Source organism: Myotis davidii, unplaced genomic scaffold (assembly GCF_000327345.1).
Source record: "Myotis davidii unplaced genomic scaffold, ASM32734v1 scaffold30, whole genome shotgun sequence".
Taxonomy (NCBI): domain Eukaryota; kingdom Metazoa; phylum Chordata; class Mammalia; order Chiroptera; family Vespertilionidae; genus Myotis; species Myotis davidii.
The window spans coordinates 2,569,327-2,595,356 of NW_006282874.1; the positions used below are offsets into that span (position 1 = coordinate 2,569,327).

Genomic DNA, 26,030 nt, shown 5'->3' on the forward strand with positions numbered 1-26,030 from the left:
GCCGGAACGGAGATGGGACCCTGCTGCTGGAGGGCGGTGGCCGTGACGAGGGGCCGCGGAGGACCCCGCAGGGCATCGGGCTCCTGGCCAAGACCCCCCTGAGCCGCCCTGTGAAGAGGAACAACGCCAAGTACCGGCGCATCCAAACTTTGATCTACGACGCCCTGGAGAGACCGCGGGGCTGGGCGCTGCTCTACCACGCGCTCGTGTGAGTACCTGGCGTTCGGGGCGCCTCTGGGCGGCGGCGCAGGTTGGAGTTCGGGCTGGAGGCCTGAGATGAGGACCGGGTGCTTGACATAGCATTGGAGACCAGCCTGCCCCCAGTGCGCGTGTCTGCCGGTTTGGTCTGTGTGTCCATTAACCACTCTCTGGGGGTCGGACCCCAAGGCTTAAAAAAGGTCCAAGCGTGGTCTCTCAGACCGTTTGGAGCTTGGATTGGCGTGTTTGCGCATTGATGACACCTTCTCCGGAGGCTGGTATCCAAGCTGGAAAGAATTATGTGATTTTCCCAGCGAATGTGGAGGTTGAGCAGGATAAAGCGGCTCCTCCCTTGTCCGCTGTGTTGCTTGGGGCTGGTCCTTTCTCTTGGGATCGCTACTGAGTTTGGAGGATGCATCCTGGAGTTGGGATGGGAGTTGCCCACAGTGGTGTGTGTGTGTGTGTGTGTGTGTGTGTGTGTGTGTGTGTGTTGCTTGCATGTACTCCCCTTCTTAGGGCTGCATCCTGGTCTAGAAAAGGTCCTGGCATTGCTGTAACTGGGGACTTGGACTGTCAAAGTGCATGTCTTTGAGTTCTTTTTAGGGAGGTTAATAAGAGTGTCTCAGGCGCGATGCCTAGACTGAGAGGCTGGGGCTTACCAGTGCCGGAGGGGGAGTGCCCTGAGGCTCATTTTGGCTGAGACATCTCCCTGACTTGGCGCTGAACTCCCCTCTGCCTCCACTGCTGCCCGTTCTCCTGCTTTGGCTGGGCAGGAACACGGTGGAGGTGTGTGTAGAGGGGCCTGGGCTGGAGGTGTGCCCCTGGGCGCAGGGAAGGCTCCCTGCAGTCAGGAGGTAAATGCCTGTGCACCCCACACTCTGGCTAGAAAATCCTCCTGTGTTTGGGGAGAGGGAGAGGATGGGAGAGGTGACTCCTCCCCCAGGAGGGGAGATCAGGGCTGTAGGCTGACACCTCTGAGCTGGCAGGGCACATCACCCCTTGCCTCCCCTTGCCTCCTGTCTGAGGCTTAGTCATCCTGATGGCTGCTTCTTACGAGTACATTACTGGGGTTTGGGTGGAGAACTGGCTATGACCTTGACCCCCTATAAGCGTTTGGCTCTGGATATTCGTCTCTGCCCTCCTCCATGATTGATGGGGCCCCAAGGGAGTTCAGAAAGCCTGGAGTTACACTACCTGCCAATCTTCCTGGGTTGGAATGCTTTCCCAGATTTGGCCACCAGGTGGGGTTGTTGTCACAGAACCTCTGAGTTGGCAACAGGTTTCTTTAAAGAGATTACTGAAGCCTGGAGAGGTGGCCTCCCTGGAAACTGAGGTACCAGCAGGAGGGAGGGGGCATCCAGCCAGGAGCATGGGTTTAGGGTGGCCTAGCCTTTGGCGTCCTCATATATTTGCAGGTATAAGCGGTCGAGAGAAGGGTTAGTAGTTATTGCTTTTCCATTTGCTTTCTTCAGGTGGTAAAAAGGGATTAAAAATGCATTCATCTCGCTGTCTCTAGCACTGGATTTCGTGAAATTGAACTGCAGTTAATTCTGGAATATGCGATGATAAAAAGGCACGAGTTATTTGAGTGCACACAAACATACACAGACTCACATGTTCTTTTACACATAAATGGGGTTCAGTACTTATTAGCTAACTTCCAAACGGGGGGGGGGGTCCCCCCTGGAGCTTGTGTGCTTAGTCTTTCTTCTCCCACCTTTTCCAGCCACACCCCAGGCCTGCCTTGCCCAGTCTGGGGAAGGGGTAGCTGAGGCCTGTGATTGCCAGAGTCTCGATGATCCTTCCTTAGAATTATCCATCACCCAGAAGCAGGTGTGAGAATGCCAACACCTGTACCCTCAGTTTCCCAGAAGGTTCCAGGAAAACATGAGACTGTGGGAGAGGAACAGTTGGATACCTAGCGATGCAGCCAGGTACTTTTAAATGATCACCATGGACCTGTGAGGTGGGACTTACCTACATTTGTAGATGAGAATATGAAACCTTCCAGGGAGAAAACCACCTGTCCAAAATCCCACAGTAATGGTGCCCGAGCTCACATCTGAATGCAGTGGGTCAGGGCTGTTTCTGAGCCTGGAACCCCGCTCTGACCCTCTGCCAACAATGACAGGACGCTTAGTATTTTCACTGGGTGTCACTGGGTGCCCCTGCCCCCTTGGTAACACAGGACTCTTACCTCCCTGTAATGCCTCTGACCCCTTCCCAGCTCCCAGTTGGCAAATGACTAGAAATGGACTTTGAATGAAAACAGGGGCTGCTCAGAATTAGGGGATGTGGGATGGGCTGGGGGTGGGAATATGGATTCAGGTTAGTTCAGATGGTGCAGGAAAGCCGTGTGGGGCTGGGTTCAGAGGGTGTCGCAGGTTAAGTAGTGAGTGGGTGACTTGTACATCCTCCAGCTTAGGAGGAAGTCCAGTCAGTTGAACAAAATTGAACCTTTCATTGATGATTCAGGATTTTGCAAGACACTGAAGCCATCCATGGATGCTTCGAACCATCCATTATCCTGTCTGGGCTGTGGCTAATGGTGTGAGGGGGCCAGGAAATTGGGCTGACTCTGGGCTCACAGTCTAGTGCGTGGTTTGTTTGTTTGTTTTTAAATGAACCAGACTCATGAGATGCGATTTTCTTCCCTCTATTGCAGTGGTTCTCAACCTTCCTAATGCCGCGACCCTTTAATATAATTCCTCATGTTATGATGACCTCCAATTTCATTGTTACAAATTGAACATAATTAAAGCATAGTGATTGATCACAAAACAATATGTAATTATATATGTGTTTTCCGATGGTCTTAGGCAACACCTGTGAAAGGGTTGTTCGACCCCAAAGGGGTCGCGACCCATAGGTTGAGAACCGCTGCTCTATTGTAAAGGTAGAATACAGCAAATGTGGACACCAAAGACCCCACCCCTTTACCTTAAATTCCCGTTCCCCCCCGCCCCCCCCTTGCTCCTGGCTGCTCACTTGGCCCAGCTCTGGGGGAACCTCTGGGAGAAGTTTCCCCTGACCCTGCAGACTGAGCTGGAATGCCCCCCCCCACACCTTTTGGCAGCATCCCCAGCCCTAGGATTTTGCACGATGCATTGGATCCATCTGCCTGTTCATCTCCCCCTTGAACTGAGAGCTGCTTGGGAGCAGGGACTGTGTGTTCCTTAGCATCCTCGGTCCCAGCAGGCTGCGGGCCCCTGGTGGTTACTCAGCAAGCCTTTCCTGGATGGATGAGTGCAAGAACCCTCTCAGGTTTGCTAAGACTCCATTCCGTACAGCATTCCTATTAGAGCAACAATGCGAGGTAGCCAAGGTCAGCACGTAGGATTTTACTGATAAGAATGATGCTCAGAGGTCTTACAATGGAGGCTGGGGAGGGGACAAAGGAGGGAGACCATGCCCTGAGCCCAGGAAGGCTGGTCTCTTCTCTGCTTTGTTAGTCTTACGGCCGGAAGGGATTATGGCGCTGTGGAAAGGTGCTGGGCTTGGAGTTCCCACCTGGCCTTGGCCTTAAGTCTGTGCTTTGCATGAGCCGGGTTGGGGATGACCTGTCGTTGGGGAGGATAACGCTGCCCTAACACAGGCTGGTTTTTAGACCTAAAGACGATGGTGTATATGAATGGAATTGACCTGGCATCAGCCACTCAGTGTTCATTAGTTGATTTCCATTAGGGGTCTCTGTCGCCTTAGTCGTGTGCACTGACCACTGTGCTGCCAGCCATTGTCTCGGGACTCCCCTTCTTGGCCCGTTTGACATTGTTGCTGGATTGGCATTGCACAAGCACTCATGCCCTGACCACCTCTCCATGGCCTGCTGGGTGTGACCAGTCACTCACCTCTCCGCAGACCAAGGGGGAAGCAGTCACAAAGACTACCCACTGGTTGCCTTTGCATTTTGCTACAACCATGGGTTTGACAAGGAGTTACTCTCCAAAGTACATAGAGAGCTCATACAGCTCAATAGCAAGAAAGCAAATAAGCTGATGAAACCAAAGGGCAAAGGACCCAAATAGACATTTTTTCAAGAAGATACACAGATGGTTTGCAGGTACATGAAAAGGCGCCCCAGCTCCCTAATCACCAGGGAGTACAAATTACAATCACGGGGGAATCACCTCACACCTGTTAGAATGGCTGTCAGCAGAGAGACAAGAGTTCAGTGTTGGCAAAGATGGAGAGAAAAGGGAGCCCAGCGCAGTGTTGGTGCAGTTGTAAATTGGTGCAGCCACTATGGAAAGCAGTATTGGTTGAGCTGGATGCACTTCCTCTTTTTATATAATTTAAAAAATTCTTAAATTACAGTTGGCATACAGTATTGTATTAGTTTCAGGTGTACAACATAGTGCTCAGACATTTATATAACTTGCCCTGTCAGAAGGACTATCATTAATAAATCAATAAATGACAACTGCTGGTGAGGGCGTGGAGAAAAGGGAAACTGTTGATCAATATGCTGTTGATGGGAATGTAAATGGGTGCAGCCCTGTGGAGAGCAGTATGGAGGTTCCTCAAAAAATTAAAAATAGAACCTACCGTATGACCCAGCTACTCACTTCTGGGTAGTTATCTGAAGAAATCCAAAGCACTAATTCAAAAAGATATATGCACTCTGTGTTCATTGCAGTGTTGTTTACTGCCCGGTAAACGATCGGATACAGAAGATGTGGTATGTATGCACAATGAACACGCTTGCTTAGATTCATGGATTCCTATAGACCATATCTCAGGTACTTTGGACTTTGTCCAGGTGAGACAAATACACAGGAGAAAGGTACATTCATTTCAAGGCCACACATGCCCAGGCAAGTGCAAGCCTTGTGCCAGGCCCTGAGCCACGACGCTGTCCCTGTGGAGAGAGACTTGAAACAATGGAATTGACATAGTCCAGCAAATGCAAGACAGAATGCGATGAGGAGCCGAGGCGAGCAGGCAGGGGAGGGCACTGGGAAGCCTCCTGCGTTGCGTCAGGAGAAGGATTTGGAGATGGCAAGACAGATGTCAGCACCAAGGCCTCTAGGTTTGCAGGTGTCACGATGCGAATCAGATCCCATCTGCACTGTTGCCATGGAAGAGCTAGAGGAGGTTGCTTGGAATGTGTTCCCGAGAAAACAAATGGGGTCAGAACTCAGGACCAAGATGGTTTCTTGCGTGTAGTTCACGAACGAAGGAGAGTAAAGGCCCAGGCATGTGGCCCATGGAGTGTGACATGCGCAGGCTATGCGGTCTCCCCCCCAACGCCCCCTCTGCCGGGTTTCTGTCCTTGCTGCAGCCCTTGGGGCTCAGCTCTGTTTCCTCCCCTCCTTCCCATCCTTCAAGAGACACAACATCCTCTGGACCCTGTCAGTGTCAGAGTTGAGTGGGAGCATATAAACAATACCACCGTAACAATAATAACCAAGGTTTTTACATGGTTTCATCGCTTATTATGTCCCCCCTTTGGGCAACATCACCAGGGTGCCTGCTCTGTATGTATTAGCAACAATGGCTGTCACAGCGGGTGCCTTCTTACAGATCACACCAAGCCTGGTTCTCCTGAGCCAGTGTTGTATCTGCAGGCAGGCAGCTGTGCACGGAGCTCCTTGGGCGTCGACCCCTCGATGCTCTGTCACCTTGTAGCAGCTTAAGTCCAGCGCTGCCTTGCGGCTGTCTTTTGAGGGGGACAGGATGACATATTATACCCCACGACTTGAAAATACAGAGCAGGGGAATGGGGGATGTGCTCATCCAGCCGCGCCTCTGTGCCTGTGGAAAATCTCTAACACTATCGCTCAGTTCATCTCCCCGCCCTGCCCCTCCTAAAATCCCAGCGTGGCTTTATCTCTCCCACATACACTGGTTATAGCGGCTTCTAGCCGAGCAGTGTCAGTCCAAACAATGAAACCTCAGGCCTCAAGAATCAGCAAGTCCAATCAGACTTATCAGTAGATAGTTACTTAACGGCATTTTATGGGGTTTTGATGGATCCGGCACTGGGAGTCACTGGGCGGATTACAAAACCCAGATGCCATCGGAGCTGGAAAGAACTCCAGAGGGGAGGAGACCGAGGCCCAGGGCCATGGGGTCAAAGGGAGGATGCAAATGCACGTGCTCTTCATCCAAGGCTGGTCCCTTCGGCCAGGCCAGCCTTCCCTGAGGGTTCTCCACGGCTCTGTGCCAATGAACCCAGCGGTGCACCCAGTTAGGACCTGGGTCCAATGACCAGAAAAAAAGAGTGATGCCTGGTGTGGGCTCACGGGCGTCCGTCCGCAAGCTCCAGGTAGCCTCTTGCCAAGGAGGTTTCTCCAGCTGAAGTGCCCAGTGCCCAGATCCCATTTTCTCTCCCTCTTTTTAAAAAATGTATTTTTATTGATAGCAGAGAGGAAGGGAGAGGCAGAGAGAGATAGGAACATCAGTGATGAGAGAGAATAGGCTGCCTTCTGTTCGCCCCCTACTGGGAATCAAGCCCACAATCTGAAATTGTACCCTTGACCTGAATCAAACCCGGGACCCTTTAGTCCACAGGCCGACGCTCTATCCACTGAGCCAAACCAGCTAGGGCCAGATCCCCTTTTCTCCACCCTCTACCCCTATCCAGGCCTCCACCAAGAGTCCTGTAAACTAATCTCCGATCTCTACTGAGCTCAACACTGAGTCGAGACATTCACAACCTTCATAATAGTGGTAACAAGTGTCTGTAGCCATTTGGGTTGTTCATAATGTCACCTGTGGGGCAGCATCATCATCTGTTCCATTTGTGGAAACCTGATTTATTTTTATTAATAACAGTCACTGACATGTATGGAGTCATTTCCCTGGGCCATGTTGGGCTACGTGCTCTAGAAGGTTTTCCTAAGGGGGTGTGGTGACTTGAGGTTCACCAGTGTTTCTGTGCTTTCCTGGTGGTTCTTAAGTAAAGGGAGTCTCCTGGCCTAAGGCTCATGGTAATTCGGTGGTATTTTCTCCCCTCATTATTTTTTTTCACTTAGGATAGTCATTCAGGGAAAAAAAAAATCCACATTAAAAGTCTTTGTAAATAGGTCGGTTTGGTGCCTGGCATCTTACAACAGCTCATCCTTTTGAGCTCTTTTGGGTGCCAGGATTGGAGCATTCTTAAAAGCAACCCTGAAACTTGGCCACTGTCTGCGTTATCCTGTGGGGTGAGGCGCTGTGTTCTGATTTGAGGTTGATGTGTGTTAGGTGTGTTAGTCATTCTCACCAAATAAAACAGTAGAGTTCTTTGAAGTGAGCACGGAGGACTTCTGTTCCATCAACACTCTCATCTGGACTGGCTTTGGGATACTTTTCAAAGGATGAAGCAGCATACTAATTTATAACGTGAGATACATTAGCATTTTCAAAACAACACTCCAATAGCCATTCCAGCTGCTCTCACAAATTTGGTTGAGAAGACAGCAGAATCTTGGTTGTGAGGAGTGGGGCCCTGCCTTCGCCCTTTGCCTGGCTTCTGGTTTCCTGAGGAAGTAATTCACCTTCAGGATTCTGGAACATAAAAGGGGATCGTTGAGATTTCTTCTCAAATTCCTCTTTTGTGCCGTGATTTTTTAAAAATATATTTTTATTGATTTCAAAGAGGAAGGGAGTGGGAGCGAGAGAAGCATCAGTGATGAGAGAAAATCATTGATTGGCTGCCTCCTGCAGCCCCCACACTGGGGATTGAGCCTGCAACCTGGGCATGTGCCTTGACCGGGAATTGAACCATGATCTCCTGGTTCATAGGTCGACGCTCAACCACTGAGCTGGGCTGGCTCGGCTGGGCCATGATTTTAACACCTTACTTGGCTGGGAAGAAATCTCACAGGAATATCTTAATTTTTATTTTTTTAAGGTTTACTATATATGCCTCCAAATATCTGTGGATCAAACTCAGGTGTGGTCATTCGGCAGACAAGTATTCCAGGCCGAGCTGATGCCGGGCCTTGGACTAGGAATAGGGGACCCAGCCATGGCTGAGTCAGTGCCCGCCCTTGAGGGGTTCCCGGTCGAGTGGGTGAGTAATTGCGTAGTGGTGTGATGCTCACTCTAACATACCTACCGCAGATCCTCGGATGGCATCCTTTCCTTATAATGTTGAGGAGATGCCCTTGGAACTTAGCTCTTGTCCGTAGCAATTAGCCTGTGGTAAAACTGGTTTCATTATACGCTGTTTCACCGAAGCCTATTGTGCCGGGAGCCTATTGAGGAAGTTGAGTGAGGACTTACTGTGTCTATGGAGTCTACTCGGGGCTCAGGTAGAGTTACCAGCACCATTGAAGTCAGTCAAGGAAGATGCCCATCGGAAGAAGTAGATTTCAGGGTCAAAGACCATTCTTCCTTCATTGTGTAATTTACAACCGTGACCATGGCTGTGTCACTGAGAACTCGAAGGTCTGCTTTATTCCTGCTCTAATGGAACAGGGCTGGACTCCATGGAAGGGAACGCAGGATCATGAAACCCAGAGCTGGGTGACCCCTGAGCTGTTTAAGGAGGCTGAGGACTTGCTTCAGGCTGTCCCTTCCGTGAGTGCAAATCTGCACTCTCGGTAGTCCAGAGCCTCGTGTGACACCGGGCACAGCAGCCAGACAGAACGGGGTTCTAGTACAGGAGAAAGATGGAGCAATGGTTTCTGGGTAGATACCCATCGCGTCAGCTGTTCTAGTAAAGGAGGAAGCATGGCTGTCAGGCCTGGCCCCCTGCACAGTGGGCTGAGCTGTGTGCTCGCTGCCTTTCCCACCCAGAGTGGTGGAGGGTATGGACCGGGTTGGGAAGCCCTGGGCTCCGATGGTCCTTGCCCTTTGCGATGTCCTGAGCCGCCTGCTGAGCCAGAAAGAAATGACTGGGCGTTCTCTACTACACGATAGATGCTACTGCAGTGAAGTCTAGTGGGTGGTTGGAGGTGTGGGGTGGATACAGGTGACCGGGGAGACTTCCCACTGTGTGACCCGCTCCTCACTCACTGGGCACCGGGAGCAAGCTCACTGGACGGGAGGAGTCCTGATGGACACATGGGCGCTGGACCAGGAGGCAGGATAGCGGGGCCCTTATCCTGGGCTCTGCGACGTCACGTATGGAGGGTTCACCATGAAGTAAGTGCGGAAGGATGGCTTAGACAGGGCTCCTGTCTTCAGATAGCCCGCCGTCCAGACAGGAGGCAGACATGCTGTGACCACACAGGGAGGCAGGTGGCCTCATAGTCATGATGTGGGCTCTGCCATCAGAGATGGGAGCAAATCCCTGTTTTCTTACCGGTGTGATCCCCAGTGAGTTGCTTAACCTTCCCGAGCCTCAAATTCTTCATCGGTAAGATGGGATACTATGACCTGCCCCTCCGACCACTGGGACTGCAGGATGGCATAATGGCTGTATAGCAGCGGCCCCATACTATTGATGACAGTGGTAACCAATGACTCCCATGCCAAGGCAGATTGGCACACAGACCGAGGCCCAAGTACAGACAGACCTACCTCCGAACCAACCGACAGTTGTCCTGAGATCGGATCATGGCAGGCTTCCTGTAGGAGGCAGCCTTTGACTTGGGCACAGAAGGCTATAGTGGTGTCAGGGTCTGGGTTAGGGCTGAAGGCAGAAGGAGTAGCTTTGGCAAAGCCTTGGAAGTGAGAAATGCAGCAGGTGAGTCAGGTGCAATCGCTCCCAGTGGCTGAAGCTGGAGGCTCTTTGGGTGGGGATGGGGGTAGCTGGGTGGTGAGAAGATGAAATAGGAAATGTAGTTGGAGGGGTCAGACCTTTTTAAACTATGGAATTGCTGTGCAGCCTTGAACAAGAAACCTCCATGTCTCTGTCCCTTCCTTCTTTCCCCAAAAATCAGGAAGTTGTATCAATTAGCCTGTGGTAAAATTGATACTTTATACAGGGGTCCTCAAACTTTTAAACAGGAGGCCAGTTCACTGTCCCTCAGACCGTTGGAGGGCCGGACTATAGTTTAAAAAAAAAAACTATGAACAAATTTCTATGCACACTGTATATATCTTATTTTGAAGTAAAAAAGCAAAACGGGAACAAATACAATATTTGTATTTGCATGTGGCCCGCGGGCCGTAGTTTGAGGACCCCTGCATAGGGTTTCTCAACGAAGAAGCTATTTGCATTGGGGATGTGACCGTTCCTCACTGGGCAGGAACATTACACATTTTGCGGGATTTTTGGCTCCTGTGGCCCGCCTACAGGCTGCCCCAAGAGCCAGTGATGTGTGGTGAACCAGATGACTCCCAGGCCTTTCCAGGGGCTCTGCGGGGATGGCCATAGCCTGGCCTGAGAGCCCCCTGATGTGCCCGCCTCAGGTTCCCAGCGGCGATGCGTGAAGTACAGATACCGGCTGGGGGCAGGGTGAGACTTGCAGGGTTAGCCTCACTGGCTTTTGAGCTGAATGTTTGGCTCAGGTCAAATACCCACAGAAATCTTTTCAAACGGCGGGGAAATGAACCTTACCTAGAGCAAACCACACACAGCACACACACAGACACACCCTCTGTCCCTAAGCCCCACTGTTTGGAACATTAATTAGTGTCACTGCATGAGACAAATTAAGCTGGGGACCTTGGTGCTCCATCTAGAAAAACATAGCGCTGCAAAATGCTGACGTCGGAAGCGGCAGAGCAGGGCACGTGTTCCTGGGATCTCACCAACACACAGACCCTCTGGGCTGTGGAGCCCGCGCCCTTCGGCTGGATGGGGGTTGCTTTGTAGATGAAAAAATGGCTTGTTTCAGATGAGAAAGGCATGTTGGAGCAGGGACTCAAGTGGCCTGCAGGTGTCTGATTCCCAATTGTGTGCCCTAAAGCCAGCTCCACGTCTCTGGACCTCTGTTTCCCCATCTATAAAATGGGGATATTCGTAGTACCTACCTCAAGTGTAGACAAGAGGCCATGGAGGCTCAGCGAGGTTGGGTGACTTGCCCAGAGGCACACAGCTGCATGAGACCTGCATGGGCCTGAGTCTAACCATTGCTTCCCCTCCCAGTCCGTTCCCGGGCCCTTCTCCCTGCGCTGCAGCCGGCCTGGCACTCCGATTCATCCTGCAGGAAGCTCTGCCTTGGCAGGTTCCCATGAGTATCCCAACCAGATCGTGGCTGCGTCACGGGCAGGAGCCGTGCGTGGTATGTTTTCTGTTCATCGACAGTGCCAGGCATGATGCTGGGCACGGAGTCCGTGTTTAACACACACTGACTAATCCCCTTGGCCTTGCAGCCTCCAAGCCCAGTTCCAAACAAAACGCACATCTGAACTCGGGCATCGAGAGCTGCTGTTGGCATGCCGAGCGCACTGACTCTGTGGGGACTTGGCGGCCGCGCGAAGGGTCTGTGCCCTGGTGCCCTTTCTCACAGCCACCCGGGCAGGTAGCAGAACTGAGCCGGGCTGTTGTGTGTGGACATGGTCCAGCTTTTAAGCCGGTGGTTGTCTGCACTCGGAGATGACAATAGACAGTTTGATAGGAATTGATCTGTTGCAGTCCAGCTTTCTGGAAGGTAGGGAGTTCGGGGTGGAGGGGGACCAGGAAGGAGCTCACCAGCGTCAGCCAGGGGTCCGGGGGGGCTCCGTCAGCCTCCAGGGGGCCCCAGGCTGTGTTGTGAGAAGAGCGGAGGATACAAAGATCGATGTTTCATGGTCTCTGGCCTCAAGGAGCCCCATCCACTGGTTCCAGGCAGCCCAGCATCTCTGCCCTCACCCCCTGCAACATCTCCTCCAGCTTCCACCCGAAGGCAGGGTTGTCCTTTTTTCGGGTGAATTTGTTCATGTTCCCACAGCTCCAAGCCCCTCCGTTGCTGCCTGTTAACTTTGGCACAAACCCCTCTCTCCTTGCCGAGACTCAGGCCCAGTGGGATTGGCCGAGACTCCGGCCCAGCCGGCCTGGCACTCCGATTCATCCTGCAGGAAGCTCTGCCTTGGCAGGTTCCCATGAGTATCCCAACCAGATCGTGGCTGCGTCACGGGCAGGAGCCGTGCGTGATATGACTCAGGCCCCGACACCTCCACCAGGCAGTCCCCAGTCCCAGCTCACCATAGCCTACTCTGGGCACACTGGGCTCTACCTCCCCGCCGGAAGGGCCTTCACTCATCATTTTCTCTGCCTGGGAGACTGTCCCTTGATGTGTATAAAATGGCTTTTTTAGTTTCTCTTGGGGCCTCCGCGATCAACCACTTTCAAGTTAGTCTTCACCGTTTTTATATCCTTCAGAACACCCTGTCAGAGCTGTCGTGACCTAAGCTCTAAGTTCCGTGCTTGCTTATTTGTTTGTTTCTCTGCCCTAAATTGTGAGCTCCAGGTGGGCAAGGGCCATGTCAGCTTGGGGTCTGCCCAAGTGTGTGTTTGTTGACTGGCAGAGGGGCCCAGACTGTCTAGAGGAGGGTGAGCAGGACCCCCAGAGGACAACCCGAACCTGCTGTCTTGTTCGATAGATGGAGTTGGAAGGAGGAAGTGAGGAGGCCTGTGAGCCCAAGCCCCGTGCTGTGGGTGGGGACTGCCTTTCTGTGATTTCGGGGGAGCACGCAAGGAACAAGGGCAGAAGAACAGCAGGAGCACCTGCTGATGGAAACCCGGCACTAGTCAGGCTTGACTGCAAGGGGATGACTGTCTTGGAAGGAAGGGAGCTGACTCACCTTTGCTGGAAGGTGTCAGTGGTGGCGATGAACAGCACGGGGATGGAGTAGTATACAGCCTTCCAAAGGTAGGGCATCTGGCACATGCTACAACATGCATCAACCTTGGGTGCATTATGCCAAGTGAAATAAGCCAGACACAGAAGGGAAAATATTGTGGGATTCCACTTCTATGGAGCGGTGATCAAGGAAGTCTCCCCAAAGAGCGAGTCTTGAGCCTCATCTTGAGGGATGAGAAGTTCTTCAGAAAGGCCCCCCACAAAGGGCATTACACAGGCTTTTTCCAGAAGGTTGAATTCCTTCCCTCTCTGGAAAGAACTTTCTAAGTCAACCCTTCTGTCCATCCTTTACACCCCTTTGCGACTCTGCTTTTCCTCTTTCTTCTCACCCCTTCCCTGTTCCTCACCCATGAAGGGGCAGAGAGAAGAGAAAGGTGATTAGGTGTGGAGGATAGTTTGGGTGGTGAGACTGCTCTTGAAGGAGAAAGATTCCGCCAGCTCCTTCCTCTCCAACTCACAGCCTGTCACCTGCTCCTTGGGTCTTTGCTCGAGGGAGACGGTGCAAAGTCGGCCCCTCTGAGCCCGGTGGTGTTTAGAATTCACATCTCCTGTCCTGAAGCCTGTGGCCAGACCTTCTGAACATGACATGGATTGAATCATGAAGACATTTTCCTGGGAGGCAGGATTGTCGTCATAATTCAGTGCGAAGAGCATCGGGGTGGGTGTCTGGACCCTGGACAATGGCCCAGGTGTGAACTTGGGTGAGTCGTCCGCCCATGTCGGTCCTTAATTTTCCTGCTTGAAGAACCTGAAGGCTTTGACCTGTGATTCCAGCCCCACCCTTGCCTGACCGGTGGGAACTGGTGTTGACCATTGATCTTTTGTTTCCCACATCAAGCCCCCATTTCTCTGTAAGGACTGGGGAGGGAGCCAGGAGAGGTGTCTTCTCCTGGGGTGGTGTGGTTTCCTAGAAGGGAGTGGCACGATCAGATGCGTGTTTTGTAAGAATGGCTTTGCCGCTGAGTGGGGAAGGGGTGGGGTGTGGGGGTACATGTGATGGTCAGCTGTTGGCTACAGTTCAGAATGGGGCCACTTGTTGAGCTCCAGCCTTGGGCCACGAGGCTCACATAGTTCTTCAACTCATCAAATCTCTGCCGCAGCTCTGCTCAGCTGCATGGCGTATCCCCATGTTGTAGTCGGGGGATCATGCTCAGAGAGGGCCATTGTCTTGCTCAAGGTCACATAGCCCGATGCAGCCAGGACCAGCCAGCCCCAAAGCCCTGGGTTTCTTCCTTGTTCCAGAGGCAACACACTTCCCTCTCCCACCAGTGGGGCCCTTTTTCTCCCACACCCTCACTGCAGCCTCCAGGAGCCTCAGGGCCAGGCTTGACATGTGTGTTCGGGAGGACTTCCTTCCTGCTCCCAATAAATGTCAAACCGAATGTTGAAAGTGACTCAGCACAACATAGAATCTGAGGGGAAAGAGCTGTGTAGAAACATTTGCAGATGGATTAAAAATCTGAGTCCACCAGCGTATGCCAGCACGCTTGGAAGTTTGGGAGATATTTTTAGACCACGAAATCCAAATGGCACAGACTGTGGGTTGGAAAGATGGAAATGCGAAGATTCGTGAGCTAGCTGTGACCAGAGGTGGCTTTGCTGAGTTTCTGTTTAGCTATAAAATAGCACTGCATAGGCAGAATTCCCTGGGTGCACACTCTTCCCCTCTTAAAAAATATTTCTCCTTCCACATCAGGAGGCCCAGGCCTCAGCAACCTGCTCTTGGAGAGATCTACATGCTGTTGGCTTTGAAGCCTCTTGGAGCCCTTGGAGGCCAGCGGAGGCAGCCCTCCTGGACCAGCTGAGGATGCCAGGGAGCTTGGTTCTGGGCCCCGAGGGAGATCGAGAGCAGGCCCCATGGAGGAGTGGGCTTTCCTTGGGGCCAAGAACCCCTAGCCCCAGGGGCTGGAGGACCGCCCAGACTTGAGCTGTCATCTCTCTTCTCTCTGCAGACTCACCCCATGTGGTGGGGACCATGGTCACCCACAGCGTCTGAGCCCTGGAAACTCCCTCTGATTTCCTGTGTATCTCTGTTCCCTTTGGCTTATGTCCTCTGTCCCCAGAGAGGGACTGACCTTGTTTCTCAAATTAGGGGCTCAGGGGCCCACAGCTGCGTGCCCCATCCCAACCTGTGCCCATAGGGGCGAGGATCAGGGGAAAGAGAGAGAGAGAGAGAGAGAGAGAGAGAGAGAGAGAGAGAGAGATGCTGCAAATAGGGAGCAGAGTCATTTCCCCCAAAATGGGAGGAGTGCTTTTGAAAATCTTTGACAATAGCACCTGTCATGTATTGAGCATTTACATATCACCAGGCACTTTCCCACGGGCTGCCCCTGGGTTAACTCCTCTAGTCCTCATGCCAGCTGCACGGAGAGGGGCAGATACGTGGGAACTCAGGATCCGATTACCCTGCGGGGTTGTGGGGATGACAAGAGACAGCATTTACTTGGAAGTGGCTGAGAGCGTGTCCAGTGAGTCCCACATCCTCCCGGTTAGCTTCCATCCCTTCAAAAGATATTCAGTTATTTTTATTTCTGTCAGAGGGATATGCATGCCCCACATTGTGCCCGCAGGTTTAAAAGGAGAAGCCACAGCCCTGCCCGTCTGTGGCATCCCATGCCCTGCCAGTCTTTGCCATCTCAAGCTCCCCCTTCTCCCCCCAGGCAGTGCCCATTTTTCTGTCTGTCCCCAGGCCTCCTGCAGGCCCTCTCCCCTCCTCTGAATCTCTGGATGAATCAACTCCAGGCATTTTTATTGATTTCCTGTTCTATTTCTGCTCCTTATGGTTTCTGTTCTTTTAACATCTTCTCTCTTCACCACCACCCTGCTTCCCCTGTACCACCAGCCGCAGTGATGCCGTGGTTCTCCCACAGCCTTTCTCCTCTCTTCCCTCTCACATCTGCGAGTGCCCTGGGGTCCTTCCTCCCTCATTCAGTGGCACCTCCTCCTCGGTTTTCTCTGCATTCCTTTCTGTTGTCTTACAATTTCTTGTCCACATCTCTTTCCCAAAAACTTGTAGCAAACCCCCTCCCCCTTTGGGGTATTATTTTCTTTCTTGATTGATTGACTTTAGAGATGGGGGAAACAGAGAGAGAGAGAGATTTGTTGTTCTACTTACTGATGCGTTCATTGGTTGATTCCTATATGTGCCCTGACTGGGGATCGACCCACAACCTTGGTGCATGGGGATGATGCTCTAACCTACTGAGCTACCCAGTCCGGGCTTTGGGCATCGTTACTATGAACCTTTCCTGCTCATTCTGCCTTGTATTAGAGTTATTTACAGCCATGTGGTCACCAGTTTTTAAAACTGTTTTTCTTGCATACATCACCCTATGCAGCTCTCAGAACACCCCACGGCATGGATTTTTGGGGTTCTGATTTTGTGGAGGAGAGAACAGAGCATCAGAAGGATTCCACCGGGGACTCAGTCACACAGGAGAGAGGGAGGGTCACGTGCATAAGCTTGGTCAGGGCCAGGGCCCTTGGGACTCCCCTGGTTAACCCCAGCAGGTGCCTGATCCTAGAGCGGCTCAGGACATGTTTGAATCGATTGGACAGAAGGTCACAGCCAACGTAATTAGATGCACTGGACATTTCTTTCTATTATATTCTGATTTCCTGAGGCCATGCATGTGCCCAGACATATACACACGTATACACACACTCTCCTACACAGCACACACACGACTCTGGCTCTCAGTTCCTCTCCTACATTTTTTTTAGCTTTCTATAAATCCTGATTTCTGTTGGGAGGGAGCCCACTTGTAACAAGCCATTGGTGGTTTTTGTCCTCCCGACACCCTGGGTAATTTATGGGCTGAGAGATAGAGAACTGGCCTCTTGCACTGTCAATATCGAATACACATCGCTTCCCTTACGAAATAGCTTCCACAGTTGCAGTAAATCCTCGGGAATCACCTGGCGTTAACTACAGGTTGGTGATGTGCCAGTAATTACACGTTCCCTGGGAATTTCTGCTGACATGTGGACGCATGGCTTTCATGGTGCCCCAGGACCATAGAGTTGTGGAGCTGGAAGAGGGCTCTGGGATGAACAACCTGAGCCTGAAGTGGGCCAGGGGTTTGCCTAAGGCAGTGATGGCGAACCTTTTGAGCTTGGCGTGTCAGCATTTGGAAAAACCCTAACTTAACTCTGGTGCCGTGTCACATAGAGAAATTTTTTGATATTTGCAACCATAGTAAAACAAAAACATTTTTGATGTTTATTTTATATATTTAAATGCCATTTAACAAAGAAAAATAAACCAAAAAAATGAGTTCGCGTGTCACCTCTGACACTCGTGTCATAGGTTCGCCATCACTGGCCTAAGGACACACAGCTTACTGCCGACAGAGGAGACCCGGATCTCTAGCTCTGTGGTCTTTCCTCCTTCATTCAGAGGCACCGCCTGGATCTCTTTGCCATCTTGAGCTCCCCCTCCCCTCCAGGCAGTGCCCATCTTTCCAGTCAGGGTGCTCTGAGGTCACACCAATGTATGGCCTGCTGCAGTGTGCCAAGCTCTTTCGCACAGCCCTTCCCAAATTGGGCATTAATTGGGCACTAATCTCATTGGCTACAGTTCAAGCTTTGCTTGACCGGGGCTGAAGGTTGACAGAGTGATGCCTGTCGTCAGCTGTGTTCAACTGCGATAGTTGTACTAACAATAATATCTCGCATTTATCCAATACCTGTTGCCCGTAACTCTCTTTAGAGCCTTACTGATTTTTAGCTCTCTCCACTGATACAGCTCTATAATGCAGGTCTTATTATTTTACAATTAAGAACCCCGAGGCACAGAAACGTGACATGTCTAGTCCAAGTTCAATCCCAGACCCTTGGTCTGCAGAGTTCTTGCTCTCAGCCTGTGCACAGTGCAGTCTTTTCATTAGGAATCTATTCCTAATGATCTGGGATGATATTCATAATACCGTTGTGTTCTGTGTGGACACTCTCTACCCGGGACAGGGCACGTGCCCTCATCATAGCACGAAGACACAACCCGGCCAGAGTGGCTCAGTGGTTGAGCATCCACCTATGAACCAGGAGGTCAAGGCTCATGCCTGAGCTGTGGGCTCGATCTCCCGTGTGGGGCATGCAGGAGGCAGCCAATCTATGATTCTCTCTCATTGATGTTTCTCTCTCCCCATCTCCCTTCCTCTCTTAAAAAAAAAAAAAAGACACATACTCAGAGTTCCCAGTGTGGAAACAGAGCTCGATGCTAGGAGTGGGTCGTGGTAGCTCCTGAGGGCAGGATGGAATACACAGGAGACAAGAGAAAGCACCAGAAGGGGCCTGGGCTAACCCCAGTGAGAAACACTGGCTCAGTGCTTTGCTCTCGCTTTCTCAGCCCTCACACCCCGCTCCCTGGAAGCTGGGATTGATGGAGTGATAGTATCATCTCCGTGTTATAATGGGGGGGTGGGGGGGTTCTAGAGCCAGAACACCTGGGTTCGAATCCCAGCCCGGGAACTTACCAGCTGTGCCACTTTGTGCAGTTTACTTAACATCTCTGTGCCTCTCTGAGTTCTCCTCTGAAGAAAAGGGACACAAATCCCCGTGCTGTGAGGACTAAATTACTTAGTGTGTATGAAGAGCTGGGACTAGTGCCTGGCTAACTTAGCTTTCAAAGTAGATGTTAAGGAAATAAATAAGTGGGAAAAAGAATCTCATAGGGGCCAGAAGACTGCACGGGGGGTCCTCATGGAAACAGGCCCAGCACTCCTGCAACAACCCGCATACATTCCTCCTGCTTCCCTTGTATCTCACGCCCATTTGCAAAATGGAGAAAACACTATAAAATGAAATGAAAGCATGTTCCCCAGGGGCTGTCTGTGGTTTGAGATGGGTACCCCATCTGGCGGGTGCCTGTGCCGGGGAACCTGGGTGGAGGGCCCTGGGGAAGGGGCGGAGGAGGTCATGGAGGCGAAGGTGATGGCATTTGGACCAAGCCCTTTGTCCACAGGCCCAGGCTCCCCCATCTCTGACATGTAGACATCTCTGTCCCGGCCCCTTTCCAAGTCCCTTTGATTCTCATTAATGCTGTGTTTCAATTAAATTATCCTTAGCTCTAGAATCTGCCCAATTAAAGAAGCAATTTTCTGTACTTTCCCTGGAAGTGACTGCTTACCTACCTGGTTCGGGGTGCCTTTAGCCCTGAACACAGCTGGGTGAATTGCTGGGGCCACTGGCTCTGATTGGTGGGATGGGGTGGGCGATTTCCACAAAACCTACCCAGCCTGCTCCCGCCCCCTCCCCCTCCCCACCTTTATCTCCAAAGCCTGTGCTCATTCTCCAAAGGCCTCAGGGATTGCTCCATTTGTAATTCTAATTTCCTTGAAAATAGGGTTAAATCGCGCATTTGTCACTCCTCTCTTCCAGGATTAGCTCTTGAGAGGAGGGTTTAAGGTTTGAGCCCCAGATGAGATCCAGGCCAGGCCTCCCCCTCCCCCCCTCCGATTCTGCCTCCCAAGGCAGAACCTGTCTGGGGCAGAGATGCCACATCGGAGCACAGATTCCCGAGAAGGGTGGGGGCGGGGCGGGGGCGGGGCGCTCTCAGTTAAAAATACCTCAAATGTGTTTTTCCTCTAAATCTAGAGGAAAGAAGAGCATGGCCTGTTAAAACTCCAGGCTGCCTGATTCTAAACAGAACAGGAAGCAGGACAGAGATGTTTAAAGGGGTGAGATGCCTTCAGCAAGGGGCGTGCCTTTCTGTCCTGGGTAGTTACTTGGGGAAGGAGGATGCTTTGGCTTCACAGAGTCACTCGGTGACTCACTGGCCTCCTTGAGAGCAAGAGTGGCTCCCCAGGCCAAGGGACTGAGCAGGCTTTCCCGGTGAAGCCTGCGTTCAAGGAGTTTGATGTTAGAGGTTAGAGAGCCTGGTAGCCTCTTGTTCATCTTGCAAATATAGTTAGCACCTGCTACATGCCAGGCTCTGAGATGGGCACCGGCAAAGCCAACAGTGAACTGAAACCGAACCGGACAATGGATGGGCCCGGGCTGCCTGTCACTGTTTGAGCCAGTTAAGCAGAGACGGGGTTGAATCGTGTTTGAGCATTTATTCCAATAATGGCGGCAACACGGGAGAACAGCAGGTCACCCACAAAAGTCTGCTCTGCCCCTCCTTGTAAGCCAGCTGCTTAAATTGAGTAGAAGGACGAAGATTACGTGCGGAAGTAGGAAGTACAGGCATGGGGAAGCAGGCAAAGTATAGTGGTTACAGATTACAGGCGATGCGGGCTGGGGGGGTTGCAAAGGGCAGGCGCCTCTGGGACTCCATTGTTTTGGCAACAAGGTGGTTAATCTTTCTAAGATGACGGGTAGTTCTCAGAAAAGGCGAATGGACCGCATTCCGAGGTTAAGTCCCATGTCCAGGGCGTACAACTCTCTGCCAGGTCAGAATGTGCTTGCTCTAATCAGAACAGAACAATCACGGCTAACAGGACACAATTGCTATTGCTCATAGCCCGGCCAGGATGACACAGTGGTTGAGCATTGACCTATGAACCAGGAAATCATGGTTCCGTTTTTAGTCAAGGCACATGCCCGGGTTGTGGGCTCGAGCTAACTATAGTGTCTGGTCTCGGATGGAGACCAGTCAGGAGGCTGGTAAAGACGTTGTTGGAATCACGTGAGAATGTGGAAACTGAGCATGCTGTCCACCCCGGTCCAAGTGTTCGACTTGAATGTATTCGGATAAATTGCTGATTGATTTAAACTCCAGACTTGAAAACAACCCCCAATATTTTGACAGATGGCAGTTTCATTTCGTCTTGGGTTTTTGCCATGTTTCTTCAATTTCTGCCTCAGGCCCTAGATGTCTTATCTGGTCACATCTCTACCACAGGCGAGCAGGGTTGCCATGGATTCTTACCCTAACCCCGATTAATTCAATTCCAGTTCCCGCCGCCACCAGCATGCACTGAGGACCTGCCAACGGCCCCGTCCCCTCTCAGGTGCTGCAAATGTTGCGATCAACAGTGTGGTCCCTGGCGGTGGGACTTTCTGTTCTGGATCAATAGAGGATTAACAGGAAAACTATGGGCAGGAATCGGGTTAAAAGGAATTGATAGTTGTCTTACCTGTGGTTCTGAATGATTCTTACAACAACCCCATGAAGTAGATTATATTAGAATCACTCTAGAGATGGGCGAGGCTGATGCAAAGTCACGTGCTCAGCGTTGCACAGTTAGCAAGAAATAGGTGAGCCGTGAATCCAGGCCCCTAGATCTAGTGAAAGGCCATAGGTGGAGAGGGCTCAGCAGGTACCCGGCTGGGGAACTCAGGGCTGGCCTCACCTGTTCCTCCCTCTTGGATCTCTGTGTGAGGGGGCATTGTCCAGGCTGTTGCCTCCTGGGCCCCAGCAGGAGAGATGACAGTGCATTTCAATTGGCAGACATCACTAGTCAATCACAGGCATCACTGATAAATCATAAAATGAGGCACCCTTAGATGCACCCTCCAAGCATCACTTACACCCCTCTCTTCCCAGCGTGGAGACAGTGGGGCCACCTGTAAGGACCACAACCACATACTTGATTAAGAAAAAGAAAAGGAAAGAATGGAATGGGAGATGGAGCTTGAAAGAGCCGAGATGCAGAGCTGGGGACAGGTGTAGAGGGACAGGCAAAGGTGTAGAGGGACAGACACCCTGGTCCCTGGGGGGCAGGGACCAGAGGCAGATGCTCTGGGAGAGACTGAAGGAGAGTGAGCAGGCCCGGGAGCCTTCGCAAGCTGAGGCACACTAAGACGTGGGCATGATTGCGAGACTGAGCGTGGCCAGGAAGCATTGCCTGTAATTGGTCCAGGGGGAATTTTTAATAAAATCTTTAAAGCGATTAAAGGCCATTTTATTGAAAAGAGAGCTGGGCCTCTCTGGTGAAGAGAGACCAGCCTGGGCCATTTTCTGCTCAGCTGAGGCTGGGTGGGGACCTGTGGATTTGCTGCCCTCTCCCCTCCTGCCTGGGCCAGGCTGGGGCCACCCTCCCCCGGGGATTCGGGAGAGAGTGTGCACAGGGCCCAGCAGTGGCTTTGGTTTTTTTGTCTTTGCTGCTTGGACCCAAGCCTTGCTGGAACAGGCTGTTATTTTTGCGTTGTCAGTTGCCTTGCTGAGAGCAAACACGGTTTGCAGAAATTCCTTTGCTTCCAAAGAAGCTCCCCTTGGAATCAGACCTGGTAGCAGTTCAAGGGTTAATCAGGAAATAGTGCAGTTATCCAAAAGGAAAGTCAGAGTGGTTTCCTTCTACCCCTTCCTGAGATCTGAGACCCGAGCTGGCCCCTCACCATGATGCGATTCTTTCATTTGGAGGGGACAGAGGAGGAAGAGGTGGGACCTCACAGGTCATTGTTCAGTCCTTTCATTTCACAGGTAGAGAGGCTGAGGCCCTGAGCAGGGGATTGGCTAGAAGCCCAGGTTCTGTCTCCGAATGATCGAGGGAGGGCACCCAAGCCCTCACCCTGCTGCCTTGCCCTTACCCTGCTGCCTGACCCCAACCCCTTTCCATGGCAGACATCACTAGTCAATCACAGGCATCACTGATAAATCACCATCCTTGGCTCCCAGAGCCTTTGAAGCAGTGCTTGGGGAGCACTAGCAACCATTTGGATTCTGCGTGTGGGCAGGTCCTCCCCAACCTTCCTGCACTGCACAGTGCTCTCCTGCTGGTGTATCTGTCTTTCTGTGTAGATCGCTTTCTAGTTTTAATCTGTGGCCCACTCCCCACTGATGAATAAGAGCACACATAATGTTAGAGTAGAAGAGCTCTAACCAGTCCCTTCTCAAGAGTCCAGGTGTGGTTTGTATATGAAAGTGGGGAGAGAGAGGGAACATATAGATGGGGCAGTTATTCATCCCCTTGCTTCCTGTTATTTGGGGGACAAGGGAGCCCCTAGGGCTACATTATAGGAATTGATGCTTTGGTGCTTTGCAAGGAACATTTTCTCTCCTGGAAGATGAGAAATCCATTGGTCAGAGAGCTTGGCCAAACTCACGAAGCTGGGTTTTTAATCACCCTGTTTGTGAAGGAGGGAGCCCGGACCTAGGGTCATAGGAGTGACTGAGCCCAGCACTCAGCCCTGGACAGGTGGATTGCAGTCGTTTATTATTCACACGTGCTCACAGCCTAGGGAGGGGGAACTGCCCCCCACCTGCAGCATCTGTGAATAAGCAGGGAGAGGGGAAGGCAGGCTCTGCAGTGACAGGAAGGCAGGTTCCTGCGGGAGGATGTCATTGGCTCATTTGACTAACTCTGTGGGCTGGTGGGAAACTAAAACCCGCTATTCAGGGATGAGTGGGGACTGTGCCTGGTCCCCCTGACAAAGAGGGTTGGCAGTGGTCGGCAAACTGCGGCTCGTGAGCCACATGCAGCTCTTTGGCCCCTTGAGTGTGGCTCTTCCTAAGCCTTAGGAGAACCCTAATTAAGTTAATAACAATGTACCTACCTAGATAGTTTAAATTTAAAAAATTTGGCTCTCAAAAGAAATTTCAATCGTTGTACTGTTGATATTTGGCTCTGTTGACCAATGAGTTTGCCGACCACTGGCTAGGGGACCTCATGTGCCCTTAAGTGAATGCACAGAGTAGAGAGGAGACCATGAGGTGAGGCTGTTCAAGGTCCTCCGATTTCACCAAGTGTCAGGGCATAAGGTTGGACCTATATTTTAGGCTGTTCACCTGAGCAGGGTCAGGCAGAGCTGGGATTGGAACCCCGGCTGATGGCTCCGGAGCCTGTGGTCTTGTCCACCCACCACGGGCCTGCGCTGTGGAATCAGCTATTGAGTGAATGGTCCTTCAGTCTCCTGGCCTGTCGGTCACTCTGAGTGCTGCGTCTATGTTTGTGTTTCTTCACACTTGGGCATTGCGTGGTGCTAACATTCATTTCCTTCTCAGTGTCTCTGAGTTTGTCACACGACGGTGGCCGGGAACCAAACATTCTAAGTGAGCTCAGGCATTATCTAAGGATCAGAGAAGGAGGAGAGCAGCCAGCGGGGGCTGAACACCCCAAGAGTGGAGACCACAGATGGATGCACAGAGTGGACAGGCTGTGCCCCACTGAAATAGTTCCAGTGTGAGAGCGCGCGTGCACACACACACACACACACACACACACACTCACTAGAATGGATAAACCTTCCATGAGTATTCATATTCCTGGGGATGCTAAGCCTTTACAGATGGGGTCCCCCAGGGGTCCCTTTAAACAGAAAACTTCCTGGTGCATTTAATATTCCAAGTACATATGTGCTGTGTATGCACTGTGGAGATTTTGGGGTCACAGCTGTTAGGAAAGGAGATACAGCATTGGTTTGTAAAAAATAAACAGATGCTGCCCAGCTGGCATGGCTCAGTGGTTGAACCAGGAAATCACAGTTTGATTCCAAGTCAGGGCATATGCCTGGGTTGCAGGCTTGATCCCCAGTGTGGGGCGTGCAGGAGGCAGCCGATCAATGACTCTCTCTCATTATTGATGTTTCTATCTCTCTATCCCTCTCCCCTCCTCTCTCTAAAATCAATAAAAACATTTTAAGAAAGGAAGCAATCAGAGGAGGACATGGAACAAATAGGGGAGTAAGGACGATGACGACGATGATGATGACCAAAGCTTCCTAAGTGTGTCTGTGTTGCCTTTGTGCCAAGCCTTCCTTTCCCTGGCGCGTTCTCCTTTACCTTCCTAAGGACCTCTCCAAGCAGGTTACCATGTTTAAGATGACAGACTGTCACCTGCAGAATGTAGTTGTCTGAAGTCACCCCGCCAGCCAGTGCTGGGTGGAGTTCACAAATACTTCGCTTGCAGGGCAGCTTCAGGATGAAAGAATGTGTGTAAGGAGTTTGCCCAATGTCCGGGATGCAGTAAGCTTTCTGTAAGCCAATCTCGCTCTTAAAAAAAAAAATTATAGCTGATACCGAGCATATTGATTTTAGAGTGAGGAAGGGAGAGGGAGAGAGAGATAGAAACATCAATGATGAGAGAGAATCTTTGATCAGCTGCCTCCTGCATGCACCCCACACTGGAGATGGAGCCTGTAACCCAGGCATGTGCCCTGACTGGGAATCGAACCGTGACCTCCTGTTCATAGGTCGACACTCAACCCCTGAGCCACGCTGCCGGGAGAGTAAGCCGATCTCTTGATCTTGACCCTGTGGGTTACATGCCTCACGTCCCTCTGTGGCCAGCGTGCTGGTGCCCAGAGGAGGGCGGGTCCTGGCTGCATACCCACATGCTGTCCTGCTTTTTGCGCATCTTGGGTCAAGGGTCTTCACCCACAGCTGTGCTTACAGTTCCTGATTTCCAGAGGCCCCTGGGCTCCCCAGGTAGAAGTTGGTTGTAGTGGGCTGAATGGTAGCCCCGGAAAGATATGTTCTGTGAAGGGACATTATTCGGGAAAAGGGTGTTTGCAGATGTAATTAAGTTAAGGGTCTTAAGATGAGATCATCCCAGGTCACCTGGGTGGGCGCTGAATTCAATGACAGGTGCCCTTTTAAGCGACTCAGGAGAGACATGGGGAGAAGAGGAGAAGGCCCTGTGAGAACTGAGGCAGAGATCGGTTGGGGTGATGTGGCCACAAGCCAAAGAGCACCTGGCGTCACCAGAAGCTGGTGGAGTCAAGGAAGGACTTTCCCCCAGAGCCTTCGTCAGAGGGAACAAGGCCCTGCTGACACCTCAGTTTTGGACTTCTAGCTTCCAGAACTGTGGGGCACTACCTCTCTGTTGCTTTGAGTCCCCATGTTTGTGGTACTTGGCTATGGGCGCCCCAGGACACTAGTGCAGTCATCCCCCATTATTCGAGGTTTTGCTTTCTGTGGTTTCAGTTACTTGCAGTCAAGCTCAGAACCAAAATATTAATTGGAAAATTCCAGATATTTTGAGAGAGAGAGAGAGACCACATTCACATAACTCTTATTACAGTATATTGTTATAATTGTTCTATTTTATTGTTAGTTATTGTTAATCTCTCACTGTGCCGAATTTATAAATTAAACTTTAGCATAGGTGTGTATGTATAGGAAAAACCATAGTATCTATAGGGTTTGGTACCATTCTTGGTTTTAGGCACCTACTGGGTGTCTTGGAACATGTCCCTGCAGATAAGGGGGGACTCCCATACACCCCTGGTGTCTCAAGTCCCTCTTCTACTGATGGGGCAGAAAGATGAGCAGCCCGAGTGCCAGAGGCC

General features: G+C 51.5%; 1 protein-coding gene across 1 annotated transcript in view; it reads left to right on the forward strand.

Annotated features, from left to right (window-relative positions):
* Window positions 1–2: 2 nt before the first annotated feature.
* KCNQ3 (potassium voltage-gated channel subfamily Q member 3) overlaps window positions 3–26,030 on the forward strand; it is a gene marked incomplete at its 5' end in the record, with an annotated part of 161,952 nt that continues 135,924 nt past the window's right edge. The window contains one exon of the mRNA XM_006753291.2: window positions 3–208. Coding sequence (XP_006753354.1) covers window positions 3–208 — 206 coding nt within the window. The remainder of the gene's footprint in view (window positions 209–26,030) is intronic.